The sequence below is a fragment of the Pogona vitticeps genome, chromosome 1 (assembly GCF_051106095.1).
Source record: "Pogona vitticeps strain Pit_001003342236 chromosome 1, PviZW2.1, whole genome shotgun sequence".
In the NCBI taxonomy this organism is placed as follows: domain Eukaryota; kingdom Metazoa; phylum Chordata; class Lepidosauria; order Squamata; family Agamidae; genus Pogona; species Pogona vitticeps.
The window spans coordinates 95,689,255-95,715,357 of record NC_135783.1 but is presented as its reverse complement, the minus strand read 5'-3'; the positions used below and the strand labels follow the sequence as shown (position 1 = coordinate 95,715,357).

Sequence of the window (26,103 nt, the reverse complement as noted above, 5' to 3'; positions counted from 1 at the left end):
TCTTCACTAGCAGTACAATCTGATACATGCTTTGCTTTCATTTGCTTTACAAACCTTGGAAACCCACACACTTCTCTTAAGATCAGAAAAATGTCTTTCTGCTGCAATCTGTAAGCCCGTAACCCCCAGAGGAGGGGTGGAGTTTACTCCAGTTTGAGGGCCATAGTCTTAATGTCTTCGAGTTGCAATAGGTTTTGAACCTAATTTTCAAAGCCATTGCTGCAAATGACTATGCATGAACATGTATATTTTGTGTGTGATTTGAAAACACATCAAAAGAAATACCAGCATAATAACATGAATTGTCCTTGTTTTTGTAGAAACGGATCTTTGCTAATTTCCCACCCACAATCCCCTATTAGGTTGGATGACCATTTTTATTTTTATTTTCATTTTCATTTTTGCACATCTCTGACAAATGCTTTCATTTACCCCTCTGCCCAGAGCATGTTGTAAGAAAACAGAGCCTATGGTTTATTCACTGAGCTGCTTTAAGCAGGAGGTATCATTTTATTCAGCTGGCAAACTAAGAAGTATTCAAGTTCTAATATTAGAAGCTCCTGCAGAGCATGCAAACTTGCACCTAGGGCTTGTTTCCTAGGTGACCAATGATTGGTTCACTGGGTGACAAGACTAGCTCAATTTGAGGAATGTGCCCTTTGAACACATTGTGGCTAACAATGATTCATCAAAAACAAAATAAACAAAAAACTTTGACCAGCAGCAATTTGCAGAGCAAAATTTATTTTATACTAGGTGACAATGATCACTGTAGTTGTTTCCTCTGAGTGTTCCATGCTGGTCCTCTGCTCATTTCACTGGGAGGGGTGGTTGGATGCCAGCCAACTGTTCAGGGACTGATTTACACCACCACTAGGGCATTTTGATTCTCTCACAGGATGCTAGATTCGATCCAGCTTCACTCTCACCTTCCCCGTGGGATGCTAGACAGGCCGGGCTGCCCCTCGCTGCCCCAGTTTGCTGATGTATGAAACGTAGCTCATTGGCATTGGCACTTCTTCCACTATATTTCAAATTCTGTAGCCAAGAAATGTATCTTCATTCATTTGAATGAATGGCAGTCACTTTTGCAACTATGTCTAATTTGCACAGCCTGAAATTTCATATTTTACATAATTAGCAGCGAAGGAGAAGAAATCAGGTGTTAGATGGTGTGGTTTCTACTAATGCCGTTGGAAGAACTACACTATTGGCAGCCTCCAAACTATGACCTCCATCTCCTTTGCCCCTTTGCTATGCTTGTTCAGACTGATGGAAGTTGCAGTCTAAAGCATAGGTTCTTAACCTGTGGTCTTCAGACCCCCAGGGGGCTGCAATATCTGCACAGGGGGTTCACAAAGAAATGTTATGATCTTTTGCAGTTAAAATAGAAAGAACGAATGAAGGAAAGAAAGCATGAAAGAAAAGAAACATAGAACAAAATCTTAATTTCCCTTGCTCGTTTGTGGAAAATTTGGCTTTTCTAACCTACTGCCTCCATTAAAAACCAACAAAAGTAAAAATTGGTTATGAAAGTAACTGTTTGACAGCAAACAACTGTTTGATATTTCTGCACATGGTGAGGATATGCAAGTGAATGACACTGAGAAGCTGAGAGAAAGCAAATGGAATTTCTTGCTACTGTGCAGATAGTTAAAAGCCAAAGGAAGAGAAAGTCGGAATCAGTCAGTGTCAGTGTGAGTGAGTGTTTGGACAGACTTCTTAATCATGTTTCTGATAATAAAACTGTTTGGTTATTGTTGAGTAAAGTGATCTTTCGATATTGTCACAGTAAATTTTGTAACAATACATTTTGGCTGAGCCTTAGAAAGGATCACTGATTGATTTTGAATAGTAAAAGAACTGATGCTGTTGATGAGCGTGCATCCTGTTCAAAGCAAAATGCAGCTTCTTCCAGCCATCTTAAAAATTCTTGCCGTTATAACAAGGAACAACTTTTGGTGAGATCCTGCATAAGAAACTTTAAAGAAATATTTGATGCACCTTAAAGTTTTAAATCTTAAGATAAGTCTTATGGTCTGCAGCAACAAAAGATATTTAAAGGTTTGTTGTAAAGAAGAGGTTAAGAACCGCTGGTCTAAAGCAACTAGATGGCATCTAGTCTGGGAATTCTAGTGTAAAGATTTATCAGACACACACTATTGTGTTATAATCGCAGGTTGGTTATTGGCAGTAAAATACACATGCACACTACACTATTCTTCCTTTAGTTCTTTTTTTACACTGCTTCTTTAAGAATCCTCATTTGGAAATGGCATCTCCATGCTAAGAAATACACCTGCCAGTGGCTCTAAATGGCATGTCAAGCATTTCCAGTTGGAAGAATTTGATAAGAAGTAATGGGAAAGACTTCCTCCTTAAACCCTGATGAGCCAAGGAAAGGTGAGTGGAAGTATATGATACTTCTTAGATGAGGACATGACTGACATACTCTGAAGACATACAATAGGTGGACATGAAATCTGGTCTGGTACTAGTGACTTTCTTATATTTTTCATGCTTTCCAAGAGGTGGGTATGGATCCTGATGAAACTAATACAAAAATGCTCACCAAACAAGCAGGAGTTTTATGCTGAGTTTGGGAATTCTAAGAGTTATAGAAAAACAAACATTATTTTGGAGGGGAAAAGGCTAGGGCAAAACAGAAGTAAGCAAGCTCACGGGCCATCAAATGCTGCTTGTTGCTCAGGAGAAAACACAGAAAAGCAGGTAGGTGTGAAAATGACTGGAAGCCTCCAGAAGGACAGCAGGACTGATTTACAGCACACTGAGCAAGTGCAATTCCACACTGGAGCATTTCAGTACAGATCTCACTTACTTTTCTTTATAGGAGTTCATTAGGGCCATAAAGCTAAATAAACATCCCCTTGTGTAGTCCATCACAAGACTGAAACCTGACAGTCACGAATTAAGGGTTCAATTTTTCCCCCATCCTTTATGTTTCTATTCAGTTCTACAGTTTTGTGGCAAGGAGGCAAGTGGAGCTCAGTAGGTGGGATCAGCCTGCAGGTCATGACACAGGACTGAGATAGTGTGTTCAGACTGGAGGATTACAAGTCAAGAAGAACTGCCATCAATGAGCAGGTCCTGGTGGGTCACCAACTTGAGTAGAAAGGCATTACTCTACTGATAATATTGCTTTTATCTGGTGCAAGGGTGCCTGATTCACCTCCCCCCACCACACACACAAACAACCACCTGCACCACATCTCCTTCACTGGATGTTTTTAAACTGAGGTTAGATGGCTGCTTGTCACAAATGCTTTAACTGTGGATTTCCTGCCTTGACAAGGGGTTGGACTTGATGACCTTGAGATCTGTTCCTGCTCTGCAGTTCTTTGATTTGATGACTGTCAAAATATGTTCCAAAGGGCAAGAAAATCTTCCCACACAGATTTTGGACTGGGGTAGGGGACACTGTGCTACAAGGGGAAGCCCACTTAACATGACATTGTATTTAAGCCAATATCTGAATGAAGAGATCACTTTGGTGATTCACTGTCATCCCACAGTGGTGCCAGAGTAATTCTAATCAATCTGAGAAATATATGAGGCACAGTCTAATTTTCTAGATAATTTCGCCCACACTTACGTATCTGTTTGGATTATTAGCTGTTGTTATTAGTTTCAGCTGCATAAAAGGAGAATTCTCTTTCTTTTTCTTGGGGGGGGAGGGGTTAAAGATTTTTTTCCCAGTAATTCGGATCTAACAAAGTTCCTCAAGCCACAGGTGCTGTTTTTTTAAAATCCCCACAGCAGTTTTTTTGCATTGAAAAGTCTCTAAAGCATTTCATTTTAAAGTCATGCTGATCAGGAGGAAGAATCCAAGCTGCTTTTCTGTTGCCTTCAATGCATGTTGCTATTTTTAGACACATTAGTTGATGCAAGGAAGGGATTCCATCTGTCTTTCTCATCACAACTAAATGCTTTTGTTGACATTAGCAATCAAATGGCATTTGTGGAGCAAAGGCCTAGACCTGTTGTCACTGTGACTCTGACCAGTTGAATGGCATTTGCTAGGTCATCTTCCTACATATTGGTGGTTCTGCAGTTTTTGTTCATGTTCCCTTGTGCAGGGTTTGCTGATGCATAGGAAAGGAATATTTGTAGACACTTACAAAGGACTATGAAAATATCAAGTGCCCCTTCGAAATTGTGTACTTAAGAAAACTATTATTTAACCATCCAGCCTAGGCTGGCTGACCAAAAAAGCCGGAGGGGTGGGATGGGATGGGGAGCAAATTAACCTAATGTGTTTTGACTGATGAAAAGCAAATCCATTTAGTGCCAAATATATGCACAAGCTAAGTAAGGTATATCACCGAGGCAGAGATTATGAAGGGCTTCTAAATGCAAGTAAGGGAACAAAACCTTTGGCAGAACAATACATAGCTTTTTGGTGATATTATGATAGTTCTTAAACACCATGTAGCTTAGGGCTTCTGCTTCTCTTTATTTGGCAATAAGACCAGTATAAAAGCTAGCCAGGACATCAGACTCTGGTTGTATTTGTGTGTGTGTGTGTGTGTGTGTGTGTGTTTGTTTGTTTGTTTGTTTACCTTTTCTTCAGTGACCTCAAAGTGATGTTTCTGGCTCTCCTTTTCATTACCGTCTCTTCACAAAAACCCTGAGGGAGTATGACCTCAAACCTCATGTCTCAATGGGGACTGGAGGCTCCCACATTCTAACCACCACATCACATTGCTTTCTTATCTACTATATAATAGCTCCCTGGATTTTCCAGTCCTGTGGCAGGGAGGCAAATGGAGCAAACCAATGTACTCTCTCCTTTGTGATCCCAGAAGAACATTTTTCTTCCCTGCTGGTTATTACGAGAACTTTTTCACTTAAAGATATACAGTACTACTTGTGGCGGCTTTTTCTCTCCTCTTTTCTTACTATCCCACTTTCCTTCTATGGTGTGCCTTTTCAGCTGCAATTCTGAGGACAGGAGTGGTCATATTTTACTCATCAAAAAGTGAACCTGAAGTGAAGTAAAAATACTCTGTATAAGTAAACAAAGCATTCCAAGCCACAGAAAACAAATCATGTTACATGTACAGAGCAGAATCCCAGGTTAATAGGTTGCTAGTAAGAGACTTCTCTGTCTTTCTTCCACAAAACAGGCCCTCTAGCCCCCTCAAAATGCTACACACAGGGTTAGGAATGGGTTGAGAGGTAGTATGGAGGGGATCTCCTGAATTATGTTTCTTTGGCATAAGCTTTTCGTAGAACTTGAAAGCAAGCCATCATTAGTGATGAGTTAACTTGTTACAATAGTAAGGGCATAGTGACACTCCATTTACAAAACAATACAACAACAGGCAATGTCATTAATTCAAATGTGTAGTGAGTCATGTTTACTCATTTCTCCTAAAATTTTGTTTAGGTGTGTCACTTGGGGACCACTGCTGTATATATATATTTTTAAATTAAAATAAAGCTATTTGAAAATAAGAAATAATGGGGAACAAATTATCTTCTTAAATACTAATGGATTAAATTGTGTGGCTATCCCTTCACTGTAGAAGTGAATATTTCTGCAAGAGACTAACATTGCCAAATCCCCTCCTGGCAGTGGTGGCTTGCTACAACAGAGGTAGCACTAGGTTTGAGTATGTCATGAGCAAGGTCCTGTTTGTCCATGAAGCACTATTCTAGGGGGAGGGAGAAATGAAGTTATAGTAGTTACTGCAGCCAGTTTCCACAGTAGGTCCCTGGGTCTGCAGCTGCTGTTCTTAACTCTGGTGGGCTTTCTAGGTGGCAGTGGCATTAAGCCTGGCACTGAGAAGAGAAATGCTGGGGCAAAGCTTCAGCCAACTTCATTATCCTTGGGCAACACTTATCTATCAATCATCTCTCTCTCTCTCTCTCTCTTACATACGAACGAATGAACACACACACACACACACACACATATGCATGCATGCACACACAGAGAGACACATGGGAGGATGACATTTGTTCCACAGTACAAGGTGCTAGCATCAGGGCTGCTCAGCTAACCCTTATATTGCCTTTGGCTATCAAGCCAGCCAGCCATGACCCAGCAGGTCTAGCTAGGCAAGCCAAGGAAATCCATCATTTGGAGGTAATGGAAGAAGCAAAGGCAACAGCAAGCAAAAGAAGGATTGGGGGTTTGCATGCCATACTTTAAAAAGCAGCTGCTATGCTCTGATCTATGTAAGCTGCCAACATATAATGTTGAGTAGAAATATTGATATATTAGTTGCTTCTCTGTACAGTTCTCTTTCTTCATTTCTCTAGCATGTTCTTTTTCTTTTCTCTTTTTTACTTTGAAGCTGATAGGTTAGCCAACAACTGATATGTTTTCCTACAGTTTCTGTCCATGGTTCAATGTTTATTTCTTATTCTAAAGGTCTGCACAGAATTATGTATGTTCTCAGCCATGAATATCAGATACCTCATGCTGGAACATTTTATGAAAAACCTCACTTGTTGTTATGCTTCAGTTTCAATTCAAGCATATTCAATCTTTACAAAAGAAGATTAAACAGAAATAGATTAGCTAATCATTTAAATAACCATGATGAAGAATCGAAATTCATTCTTAAGCATTGCCTACATCTAATATGGAAGCTGACTGAGGTTTAGCATTGACCGGGAACTGTAGACAGTTTTGGTTTCCTGGTGAACATACATGTATAATTGCAGCTTTTCCTCATGCACACTTTATAATTTAGGTAGACAATTAAAGGGGGAAAAAATCTAAAAAGAAAGTAGACTGTGAAATATGGCAAAAAAGGATCAGGATCATATTGCAGTGGCCTGATATTTTTATGTTATATAGGATGGAGATTTGCATTTTGTATGAATTCTGAGTAGCACTGCTGATTCATTACTAAATCTGGTTGCAACAGTTTTCTGCAGTAACACAGCCATACATACCATTAAACGATGTATGATAATTTCTGACACTGCTGATTCTAATTATGTTTCATTTAACTGTCCAGCCAAATTAAATTAGCAAGTTCATAATCAGAGTGTTAAATTGTTTTTAATGAATGTGTCAGCTATTGTGTGTTACTGTTTTGCTGGAGATTCTCTACTATGCAGATTTGAATCTGGATCTATTTTGCTTTGTTTCCCACAGAATGCAGTGCAACTAAGTGCTGGGTAGCTACAGTTGACACACTTTGCCTTCGGGCAAGTTGGATATGTGCCTCCAGGCAGCTATGTGGCTACTAGACCTACAAAAGCAGTGAGAGATTCTGTCAGTGGTGATCAGATGGCCTATGTAAGCAATGGGGAGGCAGAGTTAGAGTTATAAAAAGAGCATCAGAGCTCAGCTGTATCGCACCAATGGTCCATGTACATCATTAACCCATTTTCAGTATCGGCCAGACGTTCTGCAGCAGGGAAGGTCAGCGATCTTCCTTCCCATCCTCACCTATTGGTACTTTAAGAGGCTTACCTCCTCTAAACATTGATATTCCCATTTACCTGCAATGGTTCTGACCAGCTTTCTTCAGTCTGGCCCTCTCCATAGGACTTAGATTACAACTCCCCAAAGGCCTTGACTGTCCCAGGTTGAGAGAGGCTAGTCTAGACCAGTGGTTCTTAACCTTTGTTACTCGGATATTTTTGAACTGCAACTCCCAGAAACCCCAGCCAGCACAGTTGGTGGTGAAGGCTTCTGGGAGTTGCAGTCCAAAACTCCTGAGTAACCCAAGGTTAAGAACCAGTGGTCTAGACCTATCTTCCATGCCTTAGACCACTAGAGCTCAGCTGTAGGCTCTCCTGATGATTTATACTTTTAGCAGTCCCTGAGCATTGGCAAAACTGCCAGGGGCTGATGGGAGCTGAGGTTCAAAACATCTTGAGGGCCAAAGTTTGAAGATCAGTATTTGAGCCTTCCCGATATGACGGGCCAGAAATGGCATAATCCCTTTGTCTGTGCTGTGGCGATCCACATCATCTGGAGGGATGCCAGGCTGGTTAAAGCCACCTTAGCCTAATCCTCTGGTTAAGTCCTCTAAAACTGTTGCCATGAATGATTCCTTATTTTTGCAAAGTATCCCCAAAAGTAATGATGGTTTGTTTACAGAAGTATTATTACTATTACATTTTTAATCTCTCTAGGAATTTAGTGCAATTAGTTCTATGGCATGGCCCTGACTGACTAATTACCAGGTATCCAGATTGCTGGGGGTAATGAAGCAAGTCCAAATGTTTGTACTAAAATGTTTACAAAAGAACATCCTGTTTGTTATGGCACAGCACATACCTGAGCATGATTGTCAGCCAGCTCCCTCAGAACAGATAGAGCAGGGCCAAATGCCTTGAGGTCTAGCTATCTTTTGCTCAGAGAAGTACAGAAGGTCATTAATTGGTCACTACTTTTTAGCACCAAGGCAAATGAGATGGAAAATGGCAGGTTGACCCAGGTAGTCAGGGCCTGGTAAAGCTTAAGGGAATTCTTGACAATAGAGAATAAACATTTCCCCTAGTCTGTAATGTACTTTAAAGAAACAAAGCACACCAAGTCAAACCATAGGAAAGTGCCTTCTAGCTAGAGACTGGATAACCACTTTTTAAAAAAGTAATTTGTTATCTAATGATTTCAAAAATTAATGCATTGCCATTAACCTCATGTCTTTCAATGATTTAGTATCTAACAAATTAATACAAGTTTTAATTTAGTTTAGTTTTATTTTTATTAATTCATTTTTTAAAAAACAGAAACTTGGTACATTGCTAATTTATTTGCTTGTTACTTTTGTAGAAAAACACATTAGAATTAATAAAAGAATGGCATGAAATTTGGAAGATTCTACTCAAAATGCCTCTAAACTGCCGTTTGAATGTAAGATCTAGAGAGTAACTACAAGCAGTTCCTCATTGCAGCTTCCTTCATGGTGGCATAAGTAGAATTTGTGTTACTTTTGAAATGTAACTGAAACAGAATTGCAAAAGGCAGATGAAAAACAAAAGTAAAAGGTGACAGAAGTAAGGTTAGAACCCTGGATGTAGTTTTTCAGTGACTGTCATATAGAGACAAAGGGAACTACTACAAACAGTGCAAAGAAGTATAGGAAGAAAAACAAAAGGGGGAAAAAACAAAAGATCAGAAAATCCAAATCAAAGGGAAATTCAAGCCTAGATTAGGAATGCTGAATGACCATCAGGGATATACACTATCTGACCAGGAGACAATAAAGAGAAGTTAGAAACAGCATGGGGAAGGGACAAAAGGATAACAGACTCCTTTGAAGAGGAAGCTTATGATGAAGAACTTGTGTTTCAAGAAAGTGGAGTGAAAGCTATTCTGAAAGCATTAGGAAGAAATAAATCACCAGGAGTAGATGGAATGCTCTTTTAAGCCTCAAAGAATGAATATGTCAAAATCCTAACAGGAATATGTCAACAAGGGATTCACTCTCAAATTGGCCTTCTCAGCCACACTAGACACTGTTCCAAGACCTCTATTCAGAGCATGTTACCATAGTCTCTCGAGACTGAATGATGCCTACTGTGATGGAAAACAAAACAATGGCACACAGACTAGGAACACTTAATATACATTGCAATCCCTGAAGAAGGAGATGTCTAGGAGTGCATTAACTATAGGACCATTGCTTTAATATCTCATGCAAGTAAAGTATTCTCAAGGTGTTGCAACAAAGGTTTTTATCTTATATGGAGCAGAAAATGCCTGATGCTCAAACTGGATTCCGAAAAGGAAGAGGCACTTGAGCTCTCATTGCAAATATCTGTGGGCTACTAGAGCACACCAAAGAGTTTCAGAAGATCAGTCTATGCTTTATAGATTACAGCAAAACATTTCACTGTATAGATCATGAGAAACATGCCAGATGCAGGGGAGGGGTATCAGGAAACAGGTATCTAGTTGTCTCGTGTGCTCCCAGAGGTGTCTGGTGGGACCACTGTGAGATACAGGAAGCTGGACTAGATCGGCCCTTGACCTGATTCAGCAGGGCTCTTCTTATGTTCTTAAATTATGGGTTGTTCTGAGAGAAACTGGTATGCCTCAGCACATTATTGTCCTGGTGCGTAACTTGTATTGTGGAGAAGAAGCTACTGTCATGACAGAATATGGAGAGACAGAATGATTTCCTGTAGGCGAAAGTGTCAGATGAAGGTGCTTTTTATCTAATCTGTTCTATCTGTATGCATAACATATACGGAAAGCCTAACTAGATTCAGAGGAGAAAGGGGTGAAAATTGGTGGAAGAAACATCAATAATTTAAAATATGCAGATGACACCATCTTGCTGGCAGAATGCAGCAATGATCTAAAATTACTTTTAGGGAAAGTGAAAGAAGAAAATATCAAAGCAGGAATGCAGTTGAACTTCAAGAAGACCAGAACGATGACTATAGAAAAATTACACAACTTTAATGGTGACAATGAAGAAACTGAAATAGAGGTTTTGTATACCTTGGCTCAGTCATTAACCCTAATAGAGGCTACAGCCAAGAAATAAAAAGAAGACTGAGACTATGAAGGGCAGCAACGAAGGAACTAGAAAAGATCATCAAGTGTAAGGATGTGTCACTGGAGTCCAAAACGAGATCATCCACACTCTTGGATATCTGATCATTATGTATGGGTTTGAAAGCTGGACAATTAAGAAAGCTGCTGGAAGAGAGCTTTGCGGATACCCTGGAGTGCCAGAAAGATAAACAAATGGGTCATAGGCCAAATCTAGAGGCACAAATGTTAACCCTGAGGCTGTCCTACTTTGGGAACATCATGAGGCAGTATTCTCTGGAAAATATAATAATGCTGGGTAAGGTGGAAAGCAACAGGAAAAGAGGAAGATAGCACATGAGATGGGCTGACTCTTAAAGGAAGCCGCAGGCCTGAGTCTACAGGAGCTGAGCAGGGCTGTTGAGGACAGGACATTTTGAAGATCACTCATCCATAAGTTGGAAGTGACTTGATAGCATATAACAACAGCAACAGCAACAGCAACAACGTGTTATATGTAACCCATATAATTGAAGTCTCAGGGGTGTGACTGGCTACTGAAAGTCTGTTTCAGCTCTCAGGCCTGTTTAGTGAATGGTCCCTCCATTTTTCTTTCCTTTTTTTTTATGGTTTTTTTCCCCAATCTATTTTGCATCCACAAGAGGCTGGGAGCCAAACCAGCCTTTAAGTGATCAATTATGTGCTCTCTGGGTCTTTGTGAGGGCACAGCTTGCCATTTTTCTGCAAGATTTTTTTGTGGGGGGCTTGGTGGAATAGAGACTTTAAGAGATGGATAAAGGTAAAGGTAAAGGTTCCCCTTGACATTTAGTCCAGTCGTGTCCAACTCTAAGGGGTGGTGCTCATCCCCATTTCCAGGCCGTAGAGCCAGCGTTTTTCCTAAGACAATTTCTGAGGTCACGTTGCCAGCGCGACAAGACACAGAACGCCATTACCTTCCCACCATGATGGTACCTATTTATCTACTTGCATTTTTACATGCTTTCGAACTGCTAGGTTGGCAGGAGCTGGGACAAGCAATGGGATCTCACTCTGTCACGTGGATTCCATCTTACGACTGCTGGTCTTCTGACTTCGCAGCACAGAGGCTTCTGCGGTTTAACCTGCAGTGCCACCATGTCCCCTTAAGAGATGGATATGTATAGCCAAATAAGATCCAAGGAAGGGGAAAGAGTCCCCAGGGCTGCTGAAGTAACCTACCTCTACTAGGGTAGTACCTACCTAGTAGAAATAGGTTACCTAGCAAAACAATCTTTTTTCACAGAATAGATGTGATTTCTTTTTGTCTCATCTGCTGTTGGCTCTGCACAGTCAGTTAGCAACTGGTAGGATGAGGAGTGTTAAACAGGACAACCTCCCTCTCTAGAGGGAGATTCATTCCACATTGGATGGGAGGACGAAATACACAGGAGAGGACATTCCAGAACTCAAGAGTGGTCATGGAAGACTTACCCAAACCATGTTCTCAAATAATTATCAGCTGAAGGAGGCCTACAGGGAGAAGGTCTTCCCTTCTTGGACACAACGGTTTCACTGATACTCAAAGCTCACATTGTTTGGAAACTGATGAAGGTTTATGTGTGAGCAGGGAAGAACAAAAGGCATCTAGATGCAGCACTGGGCCAATACTTGAGGCTGGCCAGGAATCTCTTGTGAATGCAGACTAGGAGATTATTACAACTCTTTTCTCAACAAGTATATCTGTGCTCTGATTAAAGAAATGTGTACAAGGAACAATAACATTGTGCCCTAATAGTTTGTTTATTGTACTTTGTGTCTCTGCTTCCAGAGCATGGAAAAGTCGATTTAGAACACCCAGAATGCCCTTGTCAATATATCCATTGGCCATGTTATAGGGGCAATTCTGGGGAAAGTAGTTCATTTGATCCATAGGAGGGATGGGAGAATTGCCCACAAATGTAGAATAGATATATATCTGATGAAATCTGATTCTTGCACTTCCAAGCAGGGTGGTTCACACATTATCCCCCCCAACACTTAACTCACTCTTGCTTCTTTATAGCATTAACACGTGAAACAAGCAAGAGCAAATAAGGATCACCCTGTAGCCTTCCAAGGTGGCTGCAGAGCAAGTAGCTGCAGATGACTAAGCAAGTGAGTCAAACACAATCTTATGCTCAAAGAAAGGACTGGAGGGGGGGCAGCAAGAAGGATTACAAATACATCTGACCTGAAGGAATACATTTCTTCCCATCTCCATTGGTTGCAGTCTTGTAGGTCTTGCCAGTGAAGCAGAACTTATCCATTCTGTCTCCCTTGTAGGGAATATCCAAGGGACATAAGGTCATAAGCTAATCATTAATTTTGAGTCATGATGTCTGAGCAGTTCCTATAGGAGTCAAGAAAGGGAACTCCAGATAGAAGGGGTGTGTGCGTGTGTCTGTGTGAAGCCAGGGAACAGTCTTAGCATCCATAGGCTTTTGGCAGTCTGAGAATTGGAGACTTGCCACTTGTTTTCCAGTATCTTTTGCCCGCAGTCCGATTTAATTAAAAGGTGCTCCTCTGTGATGTGAACTCTGGCCTGACTTTTCTCATTGCTGTAGAAAGGGTTGCCATGGAAACCTTGCTTTTTAGTTAGACTTTCAGTGGCCCTGTGCTTGTGTGGCCCATAAACGGATGCATTTTCAGTAACTGAGCAGCACAAAGCAGTGCAAGAGATGAGAAGGATGGTTTCCTGAGCAAATTGTTTCTCAATTTAGCTCCAGCAGCTTCTTTAATTAAACAGGCCCCATTCTAAGGCAGACAGTGAAAACTCTGCATTACAATCTATGTGCACCCTAAGTGAAAAATATCACTTTTGTTGTGATTTTGCATGGCAGATCAGAAAGATATTTGGTGTATCAGTCAATGTTTCGGTAAATTTGGAAATGCAAGTCCTTAACATGACAAGCCCCCCACAGCCATTGCCAGCTGAAGGAGAAAACAAAAATGCAGACAGTTGGATCGATTCATATTGATATATCAGTTCTTTTGTAAAGTGAATGGCTCTTGCATTACAAGGAGGGTAGCTTGCACCACTACATCATTTCTAGAAAAATTCATCTCTCTCAGCTACTGTGACAATTGTAGCTAAGTACAGGTGTCTGTGTGATATTATTGTTCTGCTCATCAGGAATTCAACACTGCAAGTCCTGGCTCCATTAGACCACTGGTGTCAGCCTGAGATATTTTGGAATCCAGTGTGTATCATAAATCTATAGATCACACTTCAAAATACAATGCTGCACATTCACATCCTTGCATCAAAATGTACTAGCTGAGTGAATGTAAATCCATATGTATGCAATGATATAGTCATGAAGATGTAAGCAGAGTCTGAATAAGAATGTCATGCCCTTCTGCTTGCCTGCATTAGCTGCAAAATGGCAGCCTGAGAATGCTGTTTCACAGTTTATGAAGGGAGTGTGTTTGCCACAGCTTCTTCAGTGTGACATTGTTATTCTTCATACAAGCAGTGTGAAGGGCTGTTGTGCACTCCTAATGCTTAAGGGCACGCAGTGCAGTAAACTCAGTTAGATATCAAGCAAATTCACTGCTTTGTATTTTTAATAACAATGCCAGAATGAGGAATTCTTCAATGCAGATCCCTAATGGTGGATCACAGGGTTGGTGCTGTTCTGTGGTTAGAGACTTCAGTTAAGCAGTGTGATTAATTAAATTAATAATGGTAGGATGGAAATACTTTAAAATGGATTTTAATTGAAACTGTCTTCTATGTAGTTCTTTTAAAAATAAGTGTTCACAGAGGGAGAATGAACTCATACAGGCTCTTTTACTCATTTTGACAATTTGTAATAATATAATTATGTAACAAATGTAATTTAAGACTAAATTTGATGGTTTTTTTAAAAAATAACACATTTAACAAAAATGTCCAAATTTCTTATTAAACATTCATGTATGTTAAAATGCCACCGGGCATATAGCAACATTGGGGGTAAAGAGTGTTTGGCAAAAATAATTCATAATTTAAGCCATTTCTAAGCATTTTGTTTTATTTCTACATGCTTCCCTTTTGCATTTCTCCTAGCATTTGGAACTATGCACACATCTTGCTTGATTAACCTACCTTGCTTAGCTACAGGTCACCTAGGGTCTATTGGTACAGTATATGGATCACTGCTGGTATATTTTGATTTGAATCAAATTATGGTGTCCACACGTGTTTCTGCTTAGAGCAATCCATCCTGCCTCTTTAAGAACAGTCACACACCTTTCTGGCATAGCAGAAAGGCATGTATATTTTTGGGTACAATTCAGCGTGGTCCTAGCTAGCTTCTTGTGTTGCCTGTGCAGACCCAAATGGACCTGTGGGTGGCATTATCTACAGTGACAACCCTGTGATGTAATAGGCGGGTTGTGGCATTAAAAGGGAAGACTGAGAAACCCCATTCTCTATTTTGATCATCTTTTAAAAAATATTTTCCTAATTGACATGGCACAATTTTAATACCATGCCAGGTTAATGCATTGCTCTTTCAATATGCCACTTATTTTAATTAATATACGGGGCAGGGGGAGGAACGCCACTGCAGCTGGCTGAATGATGGCTGCAAGAAAAGGTGAGGAAGGAGACTATGTCAGCTCCATGGGCTCCACACCCACAAAGCAGCACAGCCCTGCAGAGCCCTGGCTGGGAAGAAAGGCAGGAAAAGCAAGGACAAGTTTCCTCCCTTCTCTCTCTCCCCAGCCTTCACTCCACTGTAGTCCCCTTATGCTAATATGACCACAACTGCAAGCTTGCACAGCAAAGCTAATTCATGAATAAACTGACAATTCAGATACCTGTGTGGACCCTTCTCACAGGAGAATAAATGGTATGAACAGAAAGATTGCTCAAGTGAGAGATAAAGTAGAACACATTGAAGAGAACTACCTTTTAAGTGTGAACCAGACTGCTCCAACCCCCCTTGCATAGGCAGACCCTCGGACTCAAACCTAGGCTTCTTATCTACAGGAACAGCAACTTGGATCTCTTCTGATGGACCTGGGGGAGGGTCTTGCTTCCACTCTAGTTAGTTCTCATATTTTGGTAAATTGTTTCTTATTGGCCTTTGAGTTGGTCAGGTTCTTAAGGGTGCAGCTGGGTTGAGACTAGCTTGTACAGCTTGTACACTTTTGCATGCTGGACCTCACTGCATAATCTGTAGACAAGAAGAAAAAGGGGGTTGACAAAGGATTCAGATAAGGCAATATATATAAATCCCCAATGGTAAGTAAAGCAAGTGACTCCTCCACTTTTCCACAAGGCACTCTCTCTCTTTCGCTCTCTTGACTCTTAGCAAGGTAGACTCTTTCCCTCTCTTTCATTTCCTTCGCACAGCAGGAGATGAAACAATGAAAAAGGTTGGGAGCATGAGGGAACTAGGAATTTTGAGTTCAACTATTCCTTTCCCCGATTCTTTTTTGTCTCCTTTATTTTCTAAGACAGAAAAGATTATTCAAGTGGAGAGTTCTATCTCACCATATGTTCCACACCTAATATTTAAGAATCAAGGATCAAAGTGACCTACCTCTTCAAAACTTGGTAAAAAAAGGAACAGGACCATCATCTCCAGCTGGCTTCACATTATCACAGCCCAGTGTGTTGCCTTTTAGAGAGGACCATGTGGAAAGGGCACTTGAGGGGAAAATAGATGAGTCTACCAGATGGCAAATTGTGACTGGCCTAATGCCTTCTTTTTGCAGGTGCAAGGCAATATCATACGTAGCAGGTACACTATCAGGTGTGTTTTCTCATGGGAATTAACTGTCAAAACACACAGAAGAGAATAAAGAACTGGGACTGTACATTCACAATGATCTTTGGGCCATTTGGGCAAAAGTATGCACCCGCTTGCCCAGAATAATGTCCGCTATAAGAGGAGACTACCCCACTGCAAACAATTCAATGCCATCTGGTAGAGAAAACTTGTCTGAATATGTGGGTATCTTTTGCCACTGCCCAAAAGAGAATATGAGCTCAAGATATAGCTCAGTGTGTTGGTGCTCCTTGGAGCAGAGTTTGAATCCCCACGGTGCCTCCAGGGAGAGAAACCAGGAAAGATAATCTAGAACATGTTCAAGAAGTATGCCACAGTCTACAGAAGCTTAGATCAAATAAAACTTGTTAGGCTTCAAGGTGAGATAAGACGCATTGTTTTTCCCCCCCTCAAAGGACAATACCGCCAGTTATAGAGACATTCCTTCTCCTACATGGGCTGCCTTCCCAGGCTGACAAGCCCCACCTACCCAGCCTGCTCCCTCACGGCATGGATCAGTGGCTATATCCATAATACTTATAAAGTTCTATTTTATAAGGTAAAGGTAAAGGTTCCCCTTGACAATTTTTGTCCAGTCGTGTTCAACTCTAGGGGGCGGTGCTCATCCCCGTTTCCAAGCCATAGAGCCAGCGTTTGTCCAAAGACAATCTTCCGTGGTCACATGGCCAGTGCGACTTAGACACGGAACGCTGTTACCTTCCCACCGAGGTGGTCCCTATTTATCTACTTGCATTTGCATGCTTTCGAACCGCTAGGTTGGCGGGAGCTGGGACAAGCGACGGGCGCTCACTCCGTCGTGTGGATTCGATCTTACGACTGCTTGGTCTTCTGACCCTGCAGCACAGGCTTCTGCAGTTTAGCCCGCAGCGCCACCACGTCCCTTATTTTTATACCTAGGATTTAATTGGTTTTTTGTTATCCCAAAAGGAAGAACAAAACCAAACAATTTTAAGTGGAGTAAAAATCTTACAATAAAACTGTACATTACAGGTCACACAAAAATATTATTAAGAGACCATGTTTATGTCTTCTTAACACGTTTACTTTGTGGCAGTATCACACTGTATCTTTCCATATTACTCACATGGCCACTGTTAGGCAAAATAAGGTGGCTAGCTTGTCACAAAGAGGTAGCAATCTCCTTGTTCATTTATTATTACTCTGTTTTACTTTCAGGAATGGGGAGAAGTGTTTATGGGATTTTGTGACTGGACTTGGGCACAATGGACCAGGTGGCAAAATATCTTGGCTTGTTCCTGGTCACCAACCCAGTTTTGTTTCTGAACATAGAACAGAAGGGCATTTTTGTTTAAGCACTAAAACAGTTTGAGTCATTCCTGCCCCTCCATAATCTTTACTGCATCTGAACAAAATAGGGAAGTGCATAACATCCTATTCCATGTACAGTAAATGTTTTGCAGCATGTAACAGGGGAGCGAGCGCATTCATTAAATGCATACATTTTTTGATGTCATTCCCATGTTTGTACCAATGAGTACCCAGTTTGGGGGGTGGGAAAGTGATTCTTGCATATTTATGTTGTAAACTTCCCAGACAGTGCTCTAGCACTATGGGGCAGTATATAAGTTGAAAGAATATTTCAAACAATATTTGGTTCTGCTCTAGCTTTAAATGTACTCAGGTACAAAAAGCTGAGTTTGAGATAGGTGTATCAGCTAGAATGAGGATATTTGATGTTGGATAGGCAAGCATCTCTTTAAAAAATGTCAGTATGGGGACTCACTCTTTTTCTCATCATAGCTACTCAATTGAAGAAGGAGGAAAAGGATACAGTAATCATGGGAGTTTGTATTCACACACCCTTCCATTATAGCCTTCTGTGTTTTTTTCTTGGACATCTGTTCTGAAATCAAGTGTGGGTTAAAAGATTAAAACATCAAGTGATATAAGAGTCATACTAGTTTTGAAGGGTCCTTTGTGTCCCCAATCTTTTGCATTCTCTTACTCTGTTATCTGCATTCCGGCTTTACATTAATATCAAATCATGTTAAAATACAATATTACTAAGTCAGCTGTAGGTGGGAACTCTTCTGCCTTTTCAGCATTAAACAGATTGCTTCATATGTTTCTTCTGAGGAAGCATCCAAAAATGCAGAAACTTCCATTTTAATTGGAATATCTAATTGTCCTCTATTAAGGGAGGTAATAAAAGCCTGAGTCTCCCTTTAAGGTATTGCTTTAGGTAGCTCCATCTGATCTGTAAATGCAATTGCAAACAGTAGTACGTAGTTATATTGTTCCAATGAGTCCTATATGGTTTAACTAAGGCTATATGGTTGTCAATGTAAGCACACCAAAGCACAGAAACCTTGATACAAAGGCATTTTTTTCTGATTCAAACCAAAGATACAAAGATTTTTGTTCCCTGGAAAAAGGCTCCTTTGAAATTCACTAGAAACTTTCAGACAAGTTGGGACTAGGTTACCAACTGTGTTGAAGTCAGTTACTAGGTTCCAATTAGCATGTGGTTTAGGGTATAGATATAGATAAATTTTATTTTTGACCTTATTCTCTTTACTGACTGAACTGGAAGTTCAGACCACTCAGACTCTGATGTACACGTGAACTACAGATGCCCTGCAGAATGCCTGGTGCTACTATAGGCTCCAATGAGTTCAACCCTTGAGCCTTCAGTATTTCTCTGTTTGCAAGGCTAACTTATAGAAGAGAGGAAGAGCCGGCCAGTTCAGAAAGCGGTGACACAAAAGCGTAGCAAATCGTTGGCTTGTTCTTCCTTATTGTTGTGGTTGCCTTTTTTACTGCCAGGGAGGAGAAGAGATGCTGGTCGGATTTTGTCCCTCAGGTGCCAGGGCATTTGGTTGCGCTGTCTCTTGAGCCAGCCCTGCTTGCCTGTCTCTGCCACCTGCTGCCGGTTCTTTGCTCCTTCCCGGGCGTTGTTGTCCTTCTGGAGCCCCACCCCCACGGTAGCCGCCCCCCCCCGAGCTTCCCGCCTTCTTCGGTCTCCCTGCTCTCCACAGGGCCTCCCCCTCCCCCTCCTCTCACCCCCCCGCTCAACATTGCTGCTGCCGACACCACTCCGGGCTCCAGCCCAGTCCACGTGCCCCTCGATGCTGCCCTCTCCTGTCTCTCCCCCCCCCCGGCTCGTCCACCCCACCCCGCCCCCGCCCCCGCCCGCACCGTTAGCCTTCCCTTCCTCGTCCTCTTCCTTCAGGTACCCCGCTCCTCAGCCGGAGCTCAGTGTCTTCCCTTTCCTCCCTCGCTCCCTCCCTCTTCCTCGCCGCCCTCGAAAAGAGAGGCTGCCGTTGGCGGCGTCACATTGCCCCGCGCTTCTCCGCCCGCCCCCTTCCCCCTGGCTGGGGGCTCCGGGGGGTCCAATGCTCCATGTGCACGCCCGGAGGGTTTTGCGCCCTGCCCTCACCTCTCCCTCATTTACGTCAGACTCCGGGCAGTCTGAGCCTGGCGCTCTCTCGCGCTCCCTCGCCAGACGCACACAAGGCTGTGGGGCCGCCGCCGCCGCTTGCTCCCGCCTCCCCGGCTTCTGCCCGCCAAAGGCAAAGCAAAGCGGGACGGACGCGGGTCCAGCTGGTCAGCCAGCCAAGCGCGCGACGGGGCAGAGAAGGGCGAGCAGCGGCGGGCAGAACGAAGCAGCACCCATGAGAAGCCCCTTTCAGCCCTGAGCTCGAGTAAGAAGACTCTTTATGTCTCTCCGTCCCTGTGTGTGTCTTTCTATCTTTGCGTACGTGTGTGTGGGGGGTGGGGGGCTTGGAAGGGGCTGGTTTTGGCGCGGCGGCTCTCGCCTTTGCCACCTGTACCTGCCCTCCCTTTGCCAGAGGAGCTGTTCCACCGCCGGGACGTCTGCTGTTCAAGGGGGAGAGCTGGGGAAGAGGAGAAGGGGAAACTTTGGTTCCAGCACCTCGGACAGCAGCTCCCCCGATCTTCTAGCCAGACCCGCTGCAGCGAAGCGCAGAGCGTTACCCAAACTCTTATGGGTTTGTGCTCCTCCTCTTATTCCGTCCCATCCCGTGCCTGATTTTCCCTTTCTTTTGGGATTAGATGCCTTCCTGTAGGATATCTCCCTTTATGCTCTCCGTGCCCTTTCATCCTCCTTATTACTCGGTGCTTTTCTTTCACTTTAGGATTGTTTCCAGAAAATTGAACTTTGCCTTGTCTTTTTTTTTAACGTCCTTTTCTTTCTTGTTCTTTTTTTCTTCTCTCCTTCTCTCAGGTGGCATCCCCGGCTCTGGCAGACATGAATGAAAACGTCACCTTGAATGAAACCAGGGCTCCTCTGCCCTGGATTCAAACCAACAATGGCAACTCTTCTCTGGAGCTTTCCTCAAAGCTCCCCATCTTTGTCATTAACCCTTGGGATATTATGCTCTGCATTTCTGGGACCATCATTGCCTGCGAAAATGCCATAGTGGTGGCCATTATATTCTACACGCCCAACCTGAGAACCCCAATGTTTGTGCTGATTGGGAGCTTGGCCACAGCAGACCTACTGGCTGGAGTTGGCCTGATCCTTAATTTCATTTTCCAGTACGTGATCCAGTCAGAAACAGTCAGCCTTATTACAGTTGGCTTCCTAGTTGCCTCTTTCACTGCATCTGTGAGTAGCTTATTAGCCATTACAGTTGATCGGTACCTTTCCTTATACAATGCACTTACATACTACTCAGAGAAGACTGTTTTCTGTATACACATGATGCTGATCATTACATGGGGGGTTTCCCTCTGCTTAGGACTGCTGCCTGTCCTAGGATGGAATTGTCTGGAAGATTACTCATCGTGCAGTATTGTCAAACCTTTGACCAAAAGCAATGTGACTTTGCTGTCTGCCTCCTTCTTTTTCATCTTTATCCTCATGCTCCACCTGTACATCAAAATCTGCAAAATCATTTGCAGGCATGCACACCAGATAGCACTTCAGCAGCATTTTCTGACTGCATCTCACTATGTTGCAACCAAAAAGGGAGTCTCTACACTTGCTATAATCCTCGGGACTTTTGGAGCCAGTTGGTTACCTTTTGCCATCTACTGTGTAGTCGGAGATTCCCACTACCCTGCTGTGTACACTTATGCCACACTTCTACCTGCTACCTACAATTCCATGATCAATCCTATAATTTATGCCTACAGAAACCAAGAAATTCAGCGGTCCATGTGGGTTCTCTTTTGTGGTTGCTTTCAAGCTAAAGTGCCCTTTCGTTCAAGATCCCCTAGTGATGTCTAAGTGACTTATTTCTCTGTGTAATTTTGCACAAAGTGACAATCTTCAACTTTCATTGAATTACAGTGCCTGGTATGAACCAGATCCGTTTTGTGAAGTTGTTTTTTTGGGGGGAGGGGGGAAATGTTTAAACAGTAGCACTTTATGTATGTGTATTCTTGAGAATGTGAAAGGTCTGGAGCTTTTGGTTGTGTGAAACCTAATAATAACAAAAACAAAACCCAATGTGGTTGTATGCAAGGTCGTGCATTGCATTTGTAAAGTGGAGGCATTCCAAGACTACGTAATTATTGCACTTTATTTTTAGCTGCTGAGCTGCCAAAACAGTGTTGCCATTTTTTAAAGGGCAGAAAGGAGAGTGAAAGGAAGTGAAATGTTGTCTGGTTATTTTGAGATGTGAGTAATAATATATTTTGCTGCACAGTATTGATAAATTATGACATTTTGTACAAAAATAAAACAATTCCATTACATATTTTTATTTTGTGTCCTCATCTACTTCAATAGCTTTTAAGAAGTTGATAAACCTTTCATACTGTCTCATGTTTATTTACCTAAAAATATTCATTGGATATATCTGGCTCAATGAAGTTTGTTTACTTATGGAGAGGAACCATGTCATAAAACAAGTGCATATAGTATACCATTTGGTTTGTTTTCCTTTTGTTCAATTGTAAGTTCCACATAAATGCAAATAGTTTAAGGAGTCATCATTAAATACTATAAACCCACAGTTCGCAAAAGGCCTCAGCATCAGTTTTAGATGAAAATACAAAGTAAAACATTTCAACTGAGAAAACATTTCATCCATATATCAAAGAAAGCTGAGTCTTTATCAAATGTTGATTGCAAAGCACTGGGAATTTTCTTACTTGAGTCTCACTGAAGTTAAAATCTTAGTCATTTCAGAGGAATCAGCATAAGAAAAAAAAATCACATTTCCCTGATTGTCTTTATTTATGGTTTAGCCCATAAACTTAAAATCTCTTCTGTGGCACACTCCTACATTTGTAGATCCTAAGTGGCTCTTTTTCTTTCTTTTTCTTTTTGACTGACTGATTCTTCAGATCAAGAAAGAGCTTGCTGGTTGCATATTAGGCCCCATAGTGGTATAACCAATTTGTTTAGAGAAATGATTTTTGCCATGAGCATCAAGTGAGTATAACATCTCAGGTTGGAGGGACTTGCATAAAAATCAATAAACATACATTGATACTGCAGCCTAACTTGGAGATTCACAATGTCCCTGGACAATTTATTATTAATTAGAAAGCATATGACAGTTCATCACTTCTGCTTTCTAGTTGAATATTGCAACATTCTAATACTTCTCTAATACATTTTAAAGAAAGTACATGGTTTGTATTTTTAAATTTTATTTTTAACAACTAGGGATAAGGTAAGAAGTACAAAAGCTAGAGGGGGATATGGGGAGAAAAGAGGGGGAAGGAGAACACAAAATGTACTGTCATCCAATCTGTTCATGTTGCAATATCAAGTTGTATTTTTTAAGCCAAAAATTATTTTAATGTAGTCTGCCTTCTAAAATAAGTCATCGGGGCTAAACTGACATATTATATTCAGTTAAAGCACAGCTTCTTGTGCATAGACTGCTTGCCATTTAAACTGCACTTTTGATGCAGGAGGGGAGGATAACTGGATTCAATAACTAGCTTGTGTATAGGCATCTGTAAAATTTGGAAGCATGATAATCAGAAACTCAAACAATGTCAATCATACATTGAGGTATGGGGAAAAGGGACAAGGGAAATATGCTACCTACCTTATCTATGTATTGCTGAACAAATGAACAAAAATGTCACACTGCCAGCACTGATAGTCTACTTAATGTGGAAGGGGACATTCTGAGAGAGCCCTGTCATACTGATTCTTCTTCATACTGAACTGGAGGAGTATTGTGACTATAGCTGAGTGCTGATGCTGTGCTTGCCATCCTTATTCGTTGCAGCCACACTACACCATTTGGTAACAAAAGCTGCAAGGACAAAATGACTGCAGGATATGGTAATGTACAAATCCAAACAGGGAAATGAAGGACCATTTCACATACATGTCCAATGGCTTCTGGATGAATTGGGGGGAGAGGTAAAGCTGCATAGCAGCATGTGAACATAATTGTCTGCAACACTACTAGGTGTTTTCTTTGTGTGTGTGTGTGTGTGTGTCCGTGCACGCATGCACACACGCATGGAGTCTTAGCACCATACTGAATGACATTTAGAAGCCTACAACCAGGCACAGAATTTGGAATTTGAGAGTGCTGATGAAGAATACAAGAGGCATCCAATAGAAAATTATGTGTTGTAAAAGACATTTTTAAAATGTGTCAGAGGAACCCAGAGGAGCAAATACAGCACTGAAGAATGTATTGGGCATTTTCTGGCCTCACCCTCCTTATCATCAGACATGCTTTGTCAAGAAAGGCATCCCCATAGTCTAGAAGGATGTCTTTCATCTTAGAACCATTGACAATGCCTTTCTCCCTATAGAAAAGGGGGAAAAGCCACCTGGTCCTTGCAGAAATTCTGGATGAATTGGGGGGAGAGGTAAAGCTGCATAGCAGCATGTGAACATAATTGTCTGCAACACACCTAGGTGTTGTCTTTGTGTGTGTGTGCGTGTGCGTGTGTGCGTGTGTGTGTGTGCGCGTGTGTGTGTGTGCAGAAATTGTGTTTGCAGAAATCCCAAAAGCACTGTGATTGGCAAGAGAGAAGGAATGGCTCCTGCTACATCCCTGTTGGGAATTCTAGAAGACCCTGGGTTGCTTATTCACATTGCCATCAGCCATTTTCTTAATATCAGCTACCATACAACACATTTACATTATGTAAAATTTGTACTCTACAAATGTTCTTTTGGAAGGCACACGTTGTATATGAAGAAAAGTCCCAACAATTCAAAATAACAGGCCTAAACAACAAATCTAACAAAATAAAGAGCCCTAGTATCTGAAACAGCTATATTTGGCTTATTTCTATGTTGTCTCCCTCAGTTTTTCTCCTGGTTCTGTTTGCCTTCTGTAATGAATCTGTATCACTTAATAAACTACAAACCACTTCACAAACTGCTTCCTGCATTTCTCTATGAAAAGCTCATACAGTTAACTGGATAATAACACAGAGCTTTGCTATAGAGGTGACAAAAAATATTCAAACTCTTCACAGCAAAATGGGAATAACAGAACTGGACTGTGGTTCAATCCAATCTCTCATCCATAAACATGACTCCCATAGTATGGATGCAACAATGATGGATTTCATTAAAACGAAGACCTTGTTCTGGCAATCATACATCTTACAGCATTTATATTTGCATTATTTTTCTAAACTGTCCAAATCATGTTAAAATTTGCAGATGCAGCATTGTTAGATCAGAAGTGGCATCCATCAGAGCTCCTGGATGGTCCAGGAAGGCTTTGCCTCCAGAAGAGTGCAGGGTTTCAGGTTGGCAGCCACACTATTAGTAGGGGTGGTTACAGAGAGCACTCTAAGTTTCTCATTGACTAGCTAGACATGCACCAGTCAGTGCCAATTTCAATAAATATACACTATGTATTTAGGATCTCACTCCCCTTGAGCATTAACTCCCATCATCTGGTTACTCTTTAGTTGATAACTTGCAGTGAGGACTGTTTCTCCAGTGAATGATAGCATTTGAGGTGATATAAAATTTCTGTTTGTAGTGTTTGGGCTGGGAAGGTCGTTTCACACAGGAAAGCCATCATATGGCTTGCAGCCATTGAAGAAAAAACAACTACAGTATACATGGACTGGACCTGTGTGTGACCTAAGTGTGACTTAAACTGAACATGCTAACTAAATCCTTGGTGATTGCTTAGATTCTCCTTCTCTGCCATTAGCATATAAAATAAATCTGCAGTTCTCCATAATTTCTAGAATACAAAATGAACTGTGCACAAATCAACAAGTATTGATACTAATTGTTGTTGTGGGTTTTTGGGCCCTTTGGCCGTGTTCTGGAGGCTGTTCTTTCTAACGTTTCACCAGTCTTGGTGGCTGGCATCTTCAGAGGACAGCACTCTGTGCTCTGATGTAGTTGTAGAGTGCTGTCCTCTGAAGATGCCAGACACAGAGACTGGTGAAATGTTAGGAAGAACAACTTTCAGAACACGGCCAAAGAGCCCAAAAAACCCACAACAACCATTAGATCCCGGCCGTGAAAGCCTTCGCAAATACATTGATACTAATTCTTTAATACTTTTAGTATTTAGAGGCCTGTGTGCCGAAGTGTTCAGTGAGGGAAAGTCTGTGATTGATTAAACAGGAAACAGTGATTGACATTGTGATTAGCTACTTGTGATTTTCATATTTTATTTTGTTATTTCAATAAACCTTGTTTTGAAGGAAACCTTTGTCCTTATTAAATAGTCATTACAATTGGTGGCAGCGAGTGTGAGGTGGTGTGGTGGGCATTCTGAGAGGCCTGAGTTGGGGGTGACATCAGAGTGGCCTGCTACGTCACAATAAAATTTTTATTTTTATGTAGCAGGCCACTCTCAAGCCTCTACCCATCCAGGCCTATAAGAGTGCCCACTACTTCTCTTCAAAAACTTGCTGCCACCAACCTATCCT

At 41.6% G+C, this 26,103-nt stretch overlaps 1 protein-coding gene across 2 annotated transcripts; it reads left to right on the top strand.

Annotated features, from left to right (window-relative positions):
- Window positions 1–2,317: 2,317 nt before the first annotated feature.
- GPR6 (G protein-coupled receptor 6) lies at window positions 2,318–22,136 on the top strand. 2 transcript variants are annotated; one of them, XM_020801354.3, is made up of 2 exons: window positions 2,318–2,403; window positions 20,486–22,136. In XM_020801354.3, the coding sequence occupies exons 1-2, from the start codon at window positions 2,389–2,391 to the stop codon at window positions 21,491–21,493; spliced, it is 1,023 nt and encodes a 340-aa protein (XP_020657013.1). In that variant the 5' UTR covers window positions 2,318–2,388; the 3' UTR covers window positions 21,494–22,136. The 2 variants fall into 2 exon arrangements, with proteins under 2 accessions (XP_020657013.1, XP_020657014.1); XM_020801355.3 differs by lacking the exon at window positions 2,318–2,403 and adding an exon at window positions 19,559–19,943.
- The last annotated feature ends 3,967 nt before the right edge of the window (window positions 22,137–26,103 follow it).